We start from the raw sequence: 13,857 nt of genomic DNA, 5'->3' as shown, positions 1-13,857 counted from the left end.
TATCCCAGAATACCAAGGCAGAAAATCCCACAATATCTGCTTTGAACTGGGTTATCTGAGTCCACACTCAGATAATGTGGGATTTTCAGCCTTGATATTCTGGGATATAGGGTTGTGTGGAAGGGCCCTAAGTCCACACTTCCATACTCAATATGCCCACATGTGAACACTGGTGGAATTTGGGGAAAATAAACCTTGACATTTGAGAGTTGTAGTTGCTGGAATTTATAGTTCATGTATAATCAAAGAGCATTCTGAACCCCATCAACAATAGAATTGGGCCAAACTTCCCACACAGGACCCCCACGATGAACAGAAAATACTGGAATGGTTTAGTGGGCATTGACCTTGAGTTTTGGAGTTGTAGTTCACCTACATCTAGAGAGGAGGAAGAGTTAGCATAAGCTGCCGACTGTCAGCCCAACTTACTGTTTACCTAAGCAGTTCAAAAACAGCTTTAGCTGTAATTAGATAAATTAGGGACCGCTAAAAGCGGGGGAGATGTTTTACAATGCCACAAAGAAAGAAGATCAGAAAATGCCCAGCAACCAAAAGGAAGGAGGAAGTCCTGGTGGCTCTTCATCATAGAGGATGGAGCAACAGCACCCCTTGTGGCTGGATTCAAGCCCAACCTTCCATGCCACCAAAAAGCTGGGCATTGTGATGAAACAACAACACATCTCCTTCTGTTTTGTCTGTCTCTATATTGTCTATATAACATGGCATTGAATGTTCACTGTGTATGTGCACTATGATTCGTCCTGAGTCCCCTTCGAGGTAAGAAGGGCAGAATATAAATAAAGTATTATTATTATTATTATTATTATTATTATTATTATTATTATTGTGTTGTGAAGCTAGCTATTGATCACCTTCTGCCTGCAAATGGAATTCTGTATGCTTTTGTTAATACTGAGATGGTTTTATCAATTCCTTCCTCTGAAATAGAGCCTACATCACCTGGTATTCCTTGGTAGTCTACCCTATAAGTACTGACCTGACCAGATCCATCTTAGCTTCTAAGGGCCCTACCACACAGTCATATAACCTAGAATATCAAGGTAGGAAATCCCACAACATCTGCTTTGAAGTGAGTTATCTGAGTCCACACTGCCATACATTCCAGTTCAATGCAGATATTGTAGGATTTCTTGCCTTGATATTCTGGTTATATTTATTGTATTGTTGAAGGCGTTCATGGCCAGAGTCATTGGGTTGTTGTAGGTTTTTCGGGCTGTATGGCCATGTTCTAGAAGCATTCTCGCCTGATGTTTCGCCTGCATCTATGGCATGCATCCTCAGAAACGTCAGGAGAGAATGCTTCTAGAACATGGCCATACAGTCCAAAAAACCTACAACAACCTAGTATTTCTTTTACTACCATTACAGTATTAATTTATCATTTGTTGCCATCCATTTAGCTCTTCTTCTGTAATCTGAAGAAGAGCTAAATATGCATCCTAAATATGAAATTTATCCTCAGAAGTATTTACATTTTTAGTAATGCTATTTTTCCAAACCAAGATAAATGTATATTTTCATACTCATTTTTTTCATTTTTTTAATTACTTTCCTCAGTGCTACTACTTTTACCTCTTCCATTTCTTTTAAGCCCTTTGTTATAATTAATCCCAGGTATTTTAATTTATTCTTAATACTAATTTCCATATTACTGTGTTCTATAAAGTATTTTCTCCTTTCTTTGTATAATTAAATAACATCATTTTTATTTATTCCAATTTACTTGTAAACCAGTTGTTTCCCCAAATATCTCTAAATGATCCTTTATCCCAGGGGTCCTCAAACTAAGGCCCGGGGGCCAGATACGGCCCTCCAAGGTCATTTACTCGGCCCTCGCTCAGGGTCAACCTAAGTCTGAAACTACTTGAAAGCACACAACAACAACAATCCCATCTCATCAGCCAAAAGCAGGCCCACAGTTCCCATTTAAATACTAATAAGTTTATATTTGTTTAAATTGTTCTTCATTTTAATTATTGTATTATTTTAAGTGCTTTTTGCACTACAAATAAGATATAGGAATTCATTCATGATTTTTTCAAATTATAATCCGGCCCCCCAACAGTTTGAGGACCCCTGCTTTATCCTATCCATATTACCTACCATATTTTCAATACATAACAATGTATCATCTGCAAATAAGCTCACCTTCTGCTTTTCCTTTATTCCTACCCATTCTAAGTTCTTATCTCTGGGAAATGTTGACAACCTGGAATGTGTCCAGAGAAGGGTGACTAAAATGATCAAGGGTCTGGAGAACAAGCCCTATGAGGAGCGGCTTAAGGAGCTGGGCATGTTTAGCCTTCAGAAGAGAAGGCTGAGAGGAGACATGACAGCCATGTATAATATGTGAGAGGAGGTAATAGGGAAGAGGGAGCAAGCTTGTTTAGCTTGTTTGCCCTGGAGACTAGGATGCGGAACAATGGCTTCAAACTACAAGAAAGGAGATGCCATGTGAACATTAGGAAGAACTTCCTGACTGTGAGAGCTGTTCAGCAGTGGAACTCTCTGTCCCAGAGTGTGGTGGAGGCTCCTTCTTTGAAGGCTTTTAAACAGAGACTGGATGGACTTCTGTCAGGGGTGCTGTGAATGCAATTTTCCTGTTTCTTGGCCGGGGGTTGGACTGGATGGCCCATGAGGTCTCTTCCAACTCTATGATTCTGTTATTCTAATGACATTTGCAAATACTTCTATCATTATGGCAAACAGAAAAGCAGATATTGTGGAATTTTCTGCCTTGATATTCTGAGTTATATGGCTGTGGGGAAAGGCCTTGTATTTGCATCAGTTCTATGTGTGTGAGAGAGAGAGAGAGAGACTGTGCCTTCAAGTCTCCTGTTGACTTATGGTGACCTCACAAATTCCATAGGGTTTTCTATTAGCTTTCAAAATCAGACAGGACCTTTTAGGTGTTTAGACCTGAGGCAGAAAAAAATCTCTTTGACTCTGCAACATTCATTTTCAACACAGAGTCAAGTGTATTCCGGTCAGCCTAAGGGTGAAGATATCAAAAAACTAGTTTTACTTCTACACAAGAGGTCAAGCAGACTGGTTTTGGTTGTAGGAGCTCCATGTGTGCGCCAAGACAGGCATCCAGTTGAACTCCCAGACTATTCAGCATGGAGCTTGGATGGGTGCTGAGCATCTTGTTGGGCATTTGCCTGGTCCTCGTCTCTGCATGGAAGTGGAGGTACAAGGAGGGGAGGTTTCCACCTGGGCCAATGCCCCTGCCTTTCTTTGGCAACTTACTACAACTGAACCCCAAGGATCTTCCCAAGTCGTTCATAGCGGTGAGTTGTATCATTTCTGCTGAGAAAAAGTGGGATTGGAGAATCTGCATGTTTAGTTTTTGAGAGTTCCCATTCTTCAGTTTACTTCTTGATATGGCTTCACTATTAGAATACTTTGAGAAAACCCAAGAGCACATCTAGTCCAGTGTCCAATGGTTAATTGGATTCCTCTGGGAAGTCCACAGCTTCGGTTGAAATCTATTCTTTTCTCCCTCTAGCCTTATTTGCTCTACAGAAGCCCTAAAAACTTACGTGTGGATCAGAATTTCTCTTTGCTTGTCCTGGATTCTCAACCTGTTACTGGAGAACCCCAAGTGATATTATTATTAAGGAGATAGATAGGCTGTCTCAGGTGGTGTAGCTACAAGAGGCAAAATGAGGATCTTGCCCCCTCCCTGTAAGAATCCTATTCTCTCAACTAATTTTTTTCTTCAGTCATCAGAAAGAATTTCAGCATTTTAAAACTTTGTCCAATCTTTTAAACATACAGTTTGGGTACCCAAGGAGCCCTCGGTGATGCAGTGGGTTAAAGCACTGAGCTGCTGAACTTGGGGGGGGGGGGGGGTTGTAATTTTTATTGCATTTATATTCATTTCATTACCAAAAAAAATCTCTATAATTCATATAATTACTTCTTCTCCTTTCCCCAGTTGTACTATCCCTTGTGCTCCCCATCTCCGGAGTTCTTCTTTTCTTTATAAAAGCATAACCTCATTTCCTCTGGTGTGGGTAGGTTTCCATCTTCTTTCCTTGATGTTTTCCCCAATAAATATTTTCCATATATTTTCAAAATTATTATCCTTCCTTAGGCCTTTTTAACCTTTAGATTGCATGTTAATTTATCATTTATTGCTAATTTCCAAATTTCCTTATACCATTTTGCTATCTTAATTTCCACCTCTCCTTTCCAATATTTTGCTATTAGTAGCCTTGCAGCCATTAATAACATCATTATCAGATCCTTTTCATTTTCCTTCCATTCATCTGAATTATAAATAGATAACAATGTAGTTGATGGATTTATATTAACTTTTTCCTTTATAATACTTTCTATTTCTACTATAACTTTTCCCCAGAACCTATGTGCATATTTGCATTGCCACATAGGTACCCCATTCTTGGCAACCCCTCCAACATTTTTCTGAACAACCCTTATCCATATTGCGTATTTTTGTCAGGTACCATTTCCATACCATCTTGTAGTAGTTTTCTTTTATCCTAATTGATAAATTCTTGAGTTGTCTTGCTCTCCATAATTTTTCCAGATTCCTTTCTCCTATTTTTATTCCCAGTTTTTCCTCCCATAGTTCACTTGAACTGCTGAACTTGTTGACCGAAAGGTTGCAGGTTCAAATCCGGGGAGCGGCGTGAGCTCTCGCTGTCAGCCCCAGCTTCTGTCAACCTAGCAGTTTGAAAACATGCAATGTGAGTAGATCAATAGGTACCATTCCGGTGGAAAGGTAATGGCACTCCATGCAGTCATGCCAGCCACATGACCTTGGAGGTGTCTACGGACAATGCCGGCTCTTCGGCTTAGAAATGGAGATAAGCACCAACCCTCAGAGTCAGACAGGACTGGACTTAATATCAGGGGAAAACCTTTACCTTTGCCTTTGCCTTTGCCTTTGCCTTTGCCTTTGCCTTTGCCTTTGCCTTTGCCTTTGCCTTTGCCTTTGCCTTTGCCTTTGCCTTTGCCTTTGCCTTTGCCTTTGCCTTTGCCTTTGCCTTTGCCTTGGGTACACCTCTGGTTTCTCCATCCACTTAATCCGTGCTGTTATCACTGTGTGTGATTTATATAAAATTCTGCTTATTTCTCACCCATCTCACATTTATCATTTTTCTGGTATTGTCCATCTCCTGCAGCTGAAGGACAAATATGGCCCAATATTCACATTGTACCTGGGTCCCCGCCGAGTTGTGGTTCTTTGTGGACATGAGGTACTGAAGGAAGCTCTGGTGGACCATGGTGAACAGTTCTGTGGGAGGGGAGAGGTGGCAATCTTAGACCAGACCTTCAAAGGTTCAGGTGAGTCAACTGGATCTCTTGTGACTTCCTAAAAAAGGCCAAGACCCTTCATTGTCAGGCTATGGTCCCCTGTCACACTCCAGGTCTCATTGTTGTGCTGTGATAGTACCCTTCCCATAGGGCAAAATGAGGGAGAGGGAATGTCAGATAAGGATCCGGTTGTGTTTCCAGAGCTGTATGAGAAATAAGAACATCTTCTACCCAAATCTTCTCAGATCTTCTGGACATCTAATGGATGAAATCATTAGACTGCATATGACTTTCCATTACTACAACTATCATCATTTCCATCATCATTTGTTTTTAAAGGGCCATCCCTGTAGGTGGTGTTGTATGCCAGCAATGGAGTGGCTGAGGAATGCTATCACAGTAAATCCTTAGAGGATTTCACATGTTAATAAGGGAGGAAGATGCAGTGGCTCAACAACAATTGGGACTAAAATTTATGGGACTCAGTGGGAGGGACCCTATCCCACCTCCATCAACACTGCTTTACTATTCTATCTGGGGAGGTTCTTGCCTTGCAGGGAGGACCGTATCCTTTAAAAAAATGTCAATATCTCTGCCTCCAGGAATGACTTTCTCCAATGGGGAGTCCTGGAAGAAGCTCCGTCACTTCTCTCTCATCACATTGAAGAATTTGGGGATGGGGAAGTGCTCCATTGAAGAGCGGATCCAGGAAGAAGCGCAGTACCTGCTGGAGAAGTTAAGAAAAACCCAAAGTTGGTATTAAACTTGTCTGGCTTTTCCCATTCACTTGAGAAAATAATATTGGTGGCTTTCTAGCCAGGATCTGGCCAGCAAAGGTGACAGCCAGTGATGGCTCTCTCTTTTGTGCTTTTTTAGGTCTGCCCTTTGACCCCACCTTCCTTCTCAGCTGCACAACTTCCAACATTGCTTGCTCCATTGTCTTTGGCAGACGTTTTGAGTATGAAGACAAGACCTTTCTCTCCATGTTGAGGACGATGAACAAAATCTATTATGAGATGAGCACCCCCTGGGCACAGGTAAAAAGGCACACCTTAAAGAAGGAATCACTCCTTTGAAATACTGGAGCAAGGTGTCCCACAATGAAAAGCTCTGCTTCTACAGAGGACGATAAACAAAATATCTTTTCTCATACATGACGAGAAAAGTTATGGCAACATATTGAGAACATGTCTCAACAAAATGGTCACTGCGACTCAACAAAAAGGTGCTGTTTTCAGTCCCATTTTTGGCTGCCCCCTGTTCCAAAATCAATTCCCAAAATCAAAAGGAGGGTACTGTTTTCAGTCCAGTAGGATTCGGCCCATTGGTAACAATGGAGAAATTTTAGAGTTTTTTTCTCCATCATTTTAGGCCTATCAGGATGAAACTTGTGTCAGTTGTAGGACACATTTACGATTGCAAGCCTGTCAAGATCTGGCCACGGTGGTCCACGCTCTGGTTACATCCCATATAGACTATTGCAACGCTCTCTACGTGGGGTTGCCTTTGAAGACTGCCCGGAAGCTACAACTAGTTCAACGAGTGGCAGCCAGACTACTAACAGGAGCGGAGTACAGGGAGCATACTACTCCTCTGTTACATCAGCTCCACTGGCTGCCAGTCAGTTTCCGAGCACAATTCAAAGTGCTGGTCCTGACCTATAAAGCCCTAAACGGCTCCGGCCCAATTTACCTGTCCGAACAGATTCTCCCCTATGAACCATCAAGGTTATTAAGATCTTCTGGAGGGGCCCTGCTCTTAGTCCCACCACCCTCGCAATCGCGTCTGGTGGGGACGAGGGACAGGGCCTTCTCGGTGGTGGCCTCTCGGCTCTGGAACTATCTCCCACTGGAGATTAGAACTGCCCCTTCTCTCCTGACTTTTAGAAAGCTGGTGAAAACTTGGCTCTGGAATTTAGCATTCGATGAGTGAGTCAATAACTCTTGACCACATGGACAGATAGTGATGAATTGTGATTTCATTCTGATGACTTGGCCTTATGTAATTATATGATTGTATTTTAATGTATTTTATGTATAAATAATAAATAAATAAGTTTCAGAACATTTCCCCAATCCACTGATTTTTGAGAATCTTTTTAAGTTTTTACCATAGCATTTTTTAAAACACACACAAAGGGGGGGGGGGGGTCTGGGAATTGAAGTCCCAACCTGAGCGTACCATGAGAGGTGAGAAGAATGGACACAGTCAACCAGGCCTCTGATTGGCTGAGAAAGAAGTGTGAGAAACACAGAGAGAGAGAAACCTCAACTTCCATCATGCCCCAAGAGGAAGCGCAAAGGCTACTTCAATGCCCGCACCACACAAAGTGCTGCTGGGAAAGTGAGTTTCTGGCAGGGCCTTCTCTGGAGATCTCTCACTCACTTTATTTGCCTCAGGTCAGCACTCTGCCCAAGGAGATCCGATAGGCTCCCACTCTCTCTGTTTTCCGCAAGGAATTAAAAACTTGACTGTTCCGTTGTGCCTTTGATTAGGCAGTTCACCACAGAATTTCCTGACCTATCCAGCTCCTGCACTTTTACATGGTCCCTTTCTGGCACTTCTAACACTTTAATAGTCTAAGGACATTAGCCTCCTAGCCCAGCCTTCCGATCGTCGCACTTTCCCTGACACTACATAGGATTCATTGCACTTAGAAATTATGAGCCAAACCCATCATTTTTTGCTCAGCTATGATATTGCTTTTAATTGTTTTTATAATGTTGTCTGTTTTTATGTTTATTGATGCTTGATACTGATTGTTCTTTGATGCTTATTTTAACCTGTTTTGTTGGGCATGTCCCTTTGTAAGCCGCCTTGAGTCCCTTCAGGAAAATGGAGGCAGGGTATAAAAATAAAGTTATTATTTTTATTTTTTATTTTTATTATCATCATCATCATTTTTATGCTGTTAATGGATGATAAAAGCAGTAACTGTTGTTCTTCATTCTAGCTGTATGATATGTATTCTGGCATCATGCAATACTTGCCTGGAGGACACAAGCGTATCTACAACCTCTTGGAGGAGCTGAATACCTTCATTGCTGAGAGAATCAAAGTCAATCAAGAGACCTTAGATCCCAAGAACCCAAGAGATTTTATTGATTACTTCCTTATTGAGATGGAGAAGGTATTTTCTGACACTGAAGGAAATAAGATGTAACGTTAAAGTGGAAGTTAACTAGGGCCTGTCCAGACAGTACCTTTATTTCAGTATCTATGACAATAAAGGAGGGGCTGTCCAGACAATGTTCTGGACAGTCCCAAATTAATTTGCTACAAACCAGGAAAACCCTGGTTTGTAGTGAATTAATTAGTGTATTTATTCTGCACCTTCTTGGAAGGCGCGGGATAAACCCACTATTTCCGGTGTCTGGACTACAGTCCAGACACCATTCCCACAGTTTACTGGCTGAATAAGCCTGTAATGGAGGTTTTTATTACTTACTTCTCTAAGGGGTCTGGGGGCTTTGGGGGAGGGAGGTAGGCAGGCATGTAGCCAGGGGGGGCTTGAAGGGCTTCAGCCCCCCCCCCCCCGAAATTCTCATGGTGGTTCGTGAAAAGGCCTACTGATGCATTATTTAAACTGTTATGTTTATTCATATCATGATCTGATCACTATACTCAATATATCCCATATGCATGGGGGTATTGGGGTAATAATACAAAAGGTTTGCTAGGCTAGACCCTCTTTCACTCAGACTCAGCCCCCCCTTCCCAAAACTCACCCCCCCCCCGAACCCTCCCTAAAAAAAATTCACACCCCCCCCCCCCCCGAAACGAAATCCTGGCTACGGGCCTGGAGGTAGGGCCTCCAGACATTCTCCCGAGCTAGTCTCGGGAGAACGTCTGGACACTCACCCCAGAAAGCACGCGCATTTTTAATACGCAGTGTGGATGGGCCCCCAGAAAAAATATCTTCTGCCATCTATTTGCTAATTGAACATAAGTTCTTTCTTTATTCCCTTGAAGGAAAAGGGAAACTCTTCCACTGACTTCACAATGAGTAACTTGATCCTCATAACTCTCAACTTGTTCATTGCTGGGACAGAGACTGTCAGCTCTACCCTGAGATATGGATTCCTCTTGATGATGAAATACCCAGAAGTAGAAGGTATGAAAGTGTGCAAATTCAAGGGCAATACACATTTTAACCCAAATCAAACCCTGCCTGCATTTTGATGTTGCAATAATAGTTTAGCATGTATAGAAATAGCTAATGGCAAATAACAACAGTATAAAATTTATTTATTTATTTTTAGTATTTGTAGTATTTATTTACCGTATTTATTTTCTGCCCTTCTCACCCCACAGGGGACTCAGGGTGGATTACAGTGCACAAATACCTGGCAAGCATTCAATGCCATAGACACACAACATATATAGACAAACACATAGGCAATTTAAGCCTATGAGGGTATGATTGAATTTTGGCCACCGGGGGATTTGTCGTTTCACAGTCCACTTCCTCATTCTTTTGCCTGCTTCTGGAGATTTTTTTAATGGCATCATAAATTGGTTAAATTAGCCTCCCCACATAAGCGGTGTCTAAATTTCCTACTTGACAGCTGCAACTGTCTTTCACGTTGCAAAGGTCAACAGCAAGCTAGACAAATGGTCAGGAGCTTACACCAACCCGGGGTGGCTTCAAACTTATGACCGTTCGGTCAGTGGTGATTTAATGCAGCTGACTTCTAGTCAACCGTGCCACAGTTAGTGCATTCTTTCCAGCAACTCACACATGAAAGTTACCAGGATCTCTTCCTTCATCATGTCACCCTGAATATACAGTATTGCTTGTCCTCGGAAAACAATGGAGGGTTGATATTCAATATATTCTTATACAAATTATCCTCAACCTTTCCAGGTTTTATTTTTGTGCATTTGATTACTCATGGGTTTGCATATCATGTTTTCTCTAGATTCTTTTGTTTTTCTCTATGGTCAAGTTTTGGAAGAAGGTGGCTATAGAAGTGGGCTGCAGGATCTAGACATTTCTATAGGAGAGGTGTTGTGCAGCCCTAGCCCAAGTAATTGTTTCATATTATATCTCTATCCACACTCATATATTGCACCCATACATGTATTATAATATACTAGCTGTCCCCTGCCACGAGTTGCTGTGGCCCAGTCTGGTGATCTGAAAAATAAAGTAAAGAGAAAGTGTTGGTTTCTAATATATTTAATTTCTTTATGCTTGTGTTGATGTAGAGATTGTCCGGTTGGCCTACTCTGGAACATGCAACCTATAATTGACCTTGTTTAGGGGTCCCTTTTACATCTATCATATTGTGTGTGTGTGTGTGTGTGTGAATATTTATCTATCTATATCTATGGCTGGATGGCTTTGTCAGGAGAGCTTTGAGTACGTTTTCTTGCCCTGGTGAAGGGAGTTGGACTGGGTGGCCTTAAGTATTTTCTGATGGCCATGGGGGTTCTGTGTGAGAAGTTTGTCCCAATTCCGTCTTTGGTGGGGTTCAGAATGCTCTTTGATTATAGGTGAACTATAAATCCCAGTAACTACAACTCCCAAATGACAAAATCATAATTTTTGAGTGATGGTCACTCCTTGTGTACTGAGATGTTTTGTTGCCAAATTTGGTGTGATTTCGTTCATTGGTTCTTTTGTTTTTAAGGTACTCATTATGCACAGAGCATATATATATATATATATATATATATATATAGTAACACATATATATTATAAGCATAAACAGAAGTACTATATCTTTACTGTATTATAAGCATGATACTGTACACTCCTGTAGCAGAGATACACTGCCCACAACCATACGGCGACTCAAGGCAGGTTTTTCAAGATGCACCACAAATGACTGAATATATACTGAATTGAAAAAATGATGTTGAATTTTACAGTGTCAGTTGAGAGGCAAACATGGTTGCATCTGAATATGAAGAAAAACTTCATGACTGTGAGAGCCATTCAACAGTGGAACTCTCTGCCCTGGAGTGTGGTGGAGGCTCCTTCTTTGGAAACTTTTAAACAGAGGCTGGATGGCCATCTGTCAGGGGTGCTTTGAATGCAATATTCTGGCTTCTTGGCAGGGGTTTGGACTGGATGGCCCATGAGGTCTCTTCTAACTCTATGATTTTATAATTCTATGAAAGGAACAGGTTCTTTTGGTTGTCTAGCAGGTTGTTGAAAAAAGCAGATGATGGCTGTATAGTGCAGTTTTCTGGGTTCCAATGAATGTGAAAAAAAAGTACAGGGATCTGATCCTGAGCTTCTGAGAGTTTGAGTCTCAAACACCTAGAGAGCCATAAGTTTTGCAGGCCAGTCCTAAAGCAAACTTCCAATAATATAACACCCTTCTCTGGCTTATATATCATCTATTCCACTGATTATTCTCCTGGACATATTTTCTCAACATCTTCACAGAGAAGGTCCACCAAGAAATTGATTGTGTTGTCGGTCACAACCGTGTCCCTGCTGTCAAAGACAGGATGAACATGCCCTACACAAATGCTGTCATCCATGAGATCCAAAGGCTGGTAGATATCCTCCCTGTAGCATTGCCTCGCAAAGTGACTGAAGACACAGAGTTCCGGGGCTACCTCCTTCCCAAGGTAGACTCAAGTGGTTTATATGAGATCTTCATCACTTTCATCCCTCACCCCATCATGGACAATTCACTTCTCTGTCTTCTGTTTTTCCAGGACACCAACATCATTACCTTTCTTGGCTCAGCTTTGCATGACCCCAAATATTTCAATGACCCTGAGATATTCAACCCTCAGCACTTTCTGGATGAAGAAGGACACTTTAAGAAGAATGATGCCTTTGTGCCATTCTCCTCAGGTAGGATTCTTTGCCATGTTCTATTTGCTTTTTGCTCCTCAACAGCTTGACTCTGAAGTCTGATTGCAAACATTTTACAAATTCAAAAGCAGTTTAATGGGAGGTCCTTCTTTTTGCATGACCCATAACTGCTGATGCTTTCCCATTCATTCTGCATAACAGCCATTTTCCTGACCTGGTGGTCTTTTTACTGACCTTTAAACCTTTGTCTTTTTTTTTTTTGTCCTGTCCCCAGGAAAACGTGTCTGCGTAGCAGAATCCATGGCCCGCATGGAGCTCTTTTTGTATTTCACTACCATCCTGCAAAACTTCTTTGTGAAATCGTCTCTGGACCCAAAGGACATTGACATCTCTCCACAACTCAGTGGCTTCTCAAAAATTCCTCCTGTCTACCAGTTGTGTTTGGTGCCGCGCTGATATTTATTTATTTATTTACTGCCATTTTCCATCTTGAGGTTTATGGCAGGAAAGGTCTTTCAACAACGTTGGTAGTAACCTATCCCCTGGCCATTTTTCTTGAGAACTATTCACAACCAGTGTTTTCACATTGTTTTAAGCATTACAAAACCTTCTGGGTTGTGCCTTATCTCCCTCTACTGCAGGCTATGCACTGTAGTAAATGGAACTGCGGTTTCAATTGTCCTGCTAAACATGGCTCAATTGGATAGTTCTCATGATCTATCCTTTTAGTATGGTAGAGTCCTATTATTTAGAGGTTTCTAAATAGAGGATGAATGGCCATTAACCTAGACTGGTTAGATCGGTGTTTCTCAACCTTCCTAATGTTGCGACCCCTTAATACATTTCCTGATGATGTGATGACCCCCAAACATAAAATTATTTTTGTTGCTACTTCATAACTGTGATTTTGCCACTGTTATGAATCTTCATGTAAATATCTGATATGCAGGATGTATTTTCATTCACTGGACCAAATTTGGCACAAATACCCAATACGCCCAAATTTGAATACTACTTGAGTTGTTGGGATTGATTTTGTCATTTGGGAGTTGTAGTTGCTGAGATGTATAGTTCACATACAATCAAAGACCACTCTGAACTCCATCAATGATGGAATTGAACCAAACTTGGCACACAGAAGTCCCATGACCACCAAGGGTTTGCTGGGCATTGACCTTGAGTTTTGGAGTTGTAGTTCACCTACATCCAGGGACTGTGGAGTCAAACCATGATGGATCAAACTTGACATGGATACTCAATATGCCCAAATGTGGACACTGGTGGAATTTGGGGAAAATAGACCTTGACATTTGGGAGTTGTAGTTGCTGGAATTTATAGTTCTGGCACAATCAAAGAGCATTCTGAACCCCACCAACAATAGAATTGGGCCAAACTTCCTACACAGGACCCCCATGATAAACAGAAAATACTGGAAGGGTTTGGTGGGCATTGACCTTGAGTTTTGGAGTTGTAGTTCACCTACATCCAGAGAGGAGGAAGAGGGCTTTTGATGGGAGGATTTGCTGTCTGTTTCCAAAAAGGAAGAGAAGGACAGGTGGAGAGATCTTCAGCTTTCTCTGCCAAAGGGATTCTTAAGACCATCAGAAATATGTGTTCTCTTATGCTCTTTGGCGACCCCTCTGAAACCCCCTCATGACCGCCTCAGGGGTCCCAAACCCCAGGTCGAGAAACACTGGGTTAGATTGTGTCTTCCTGCACTGCAGATTGTGCTGCATCAATTGGGATCTTTTCCAGCTCTACAATTCCC

At 41.7% G+C, this 13,857-nt stretch overlaps 1 protein-coding gene across 1 annotated transcript; it reads left to right on the top strand.

Moving 5' to 3' along the window:
* The first annotated feature begins 2,992 nt into the window (after positions 1–2,992).
* Positions 2,993–12,967, top strand: LOC132780091 (cytochrome P450 2G1-like). The gene is made up of 9 exons (XM_067461240.1): positions 2,993–3,311; positions 5,175–5,337; positions 5,910–6,059; positions 6,184–6,344; positions 8,261–8,437; positions 9,280–9,421; positions 11,708–11,895; positions 11,986–12,127; positions 12,363–12,967. Exons 1-9 carry the CDS (start codon positions 3,141–3,143, stop codon positions 12,542–12,544), a joined length of 1,476 nt encoding a protein of 491 aa, XP_067317341.1. The 5' UTR covers positions 2,993–3,140; the 3' UTR covers positions 12,545–12,967.
* The last annotated feature ends 890 nt before the right edge of the window (positions 12,968–13,857 follow it).

This window comes from Anolis sagrei, chromosome Y (genome assembly GCF_037176765.1).
Source record: "Anolis sagrei isolate rAnoSag1 chromosome Y, rAnoSag1.mat, whole genome shotgun sequence".
NCBI classification, from domain to species: domain Eukaryota; kingdom Metazoa; phylum Chordata; class Lepidosauria; order Squamata; family Dactyloidae; genus Anolis; species Anolis sagrei.
The sequence above is the reverse complement of the archived record's forward strand: the minus strand, read 5'-3'. Positions and strand labels throughout refer to the sequence as shown.

Excerpts from the sequence above, each read along its gene's own strand:
- LOC132780091 (XM_067461240.1), top strand. The coding sequence starts at position 3,141 with ATGGAGCTTGGATGGGTGCTGAGCATCTTGTTGGGCATTTGCCTGGTC. Across the intron at positions 9,422-11,707 it reads GAAATACCCAGAAGTAGAAG|AGAAGGTCCACCAAGAAATT; the intron begins GTATGAAAGTGT and ends ACATCTTCACAG. Across the intron at positions 12,128-12,362 it reads CTTTGTGCCATTCTCCTCAG|GAAAACGTGTCTGCGTAGCA; the intron begins GTAGGATTCTTT and ends TCCTGTCCCCAG.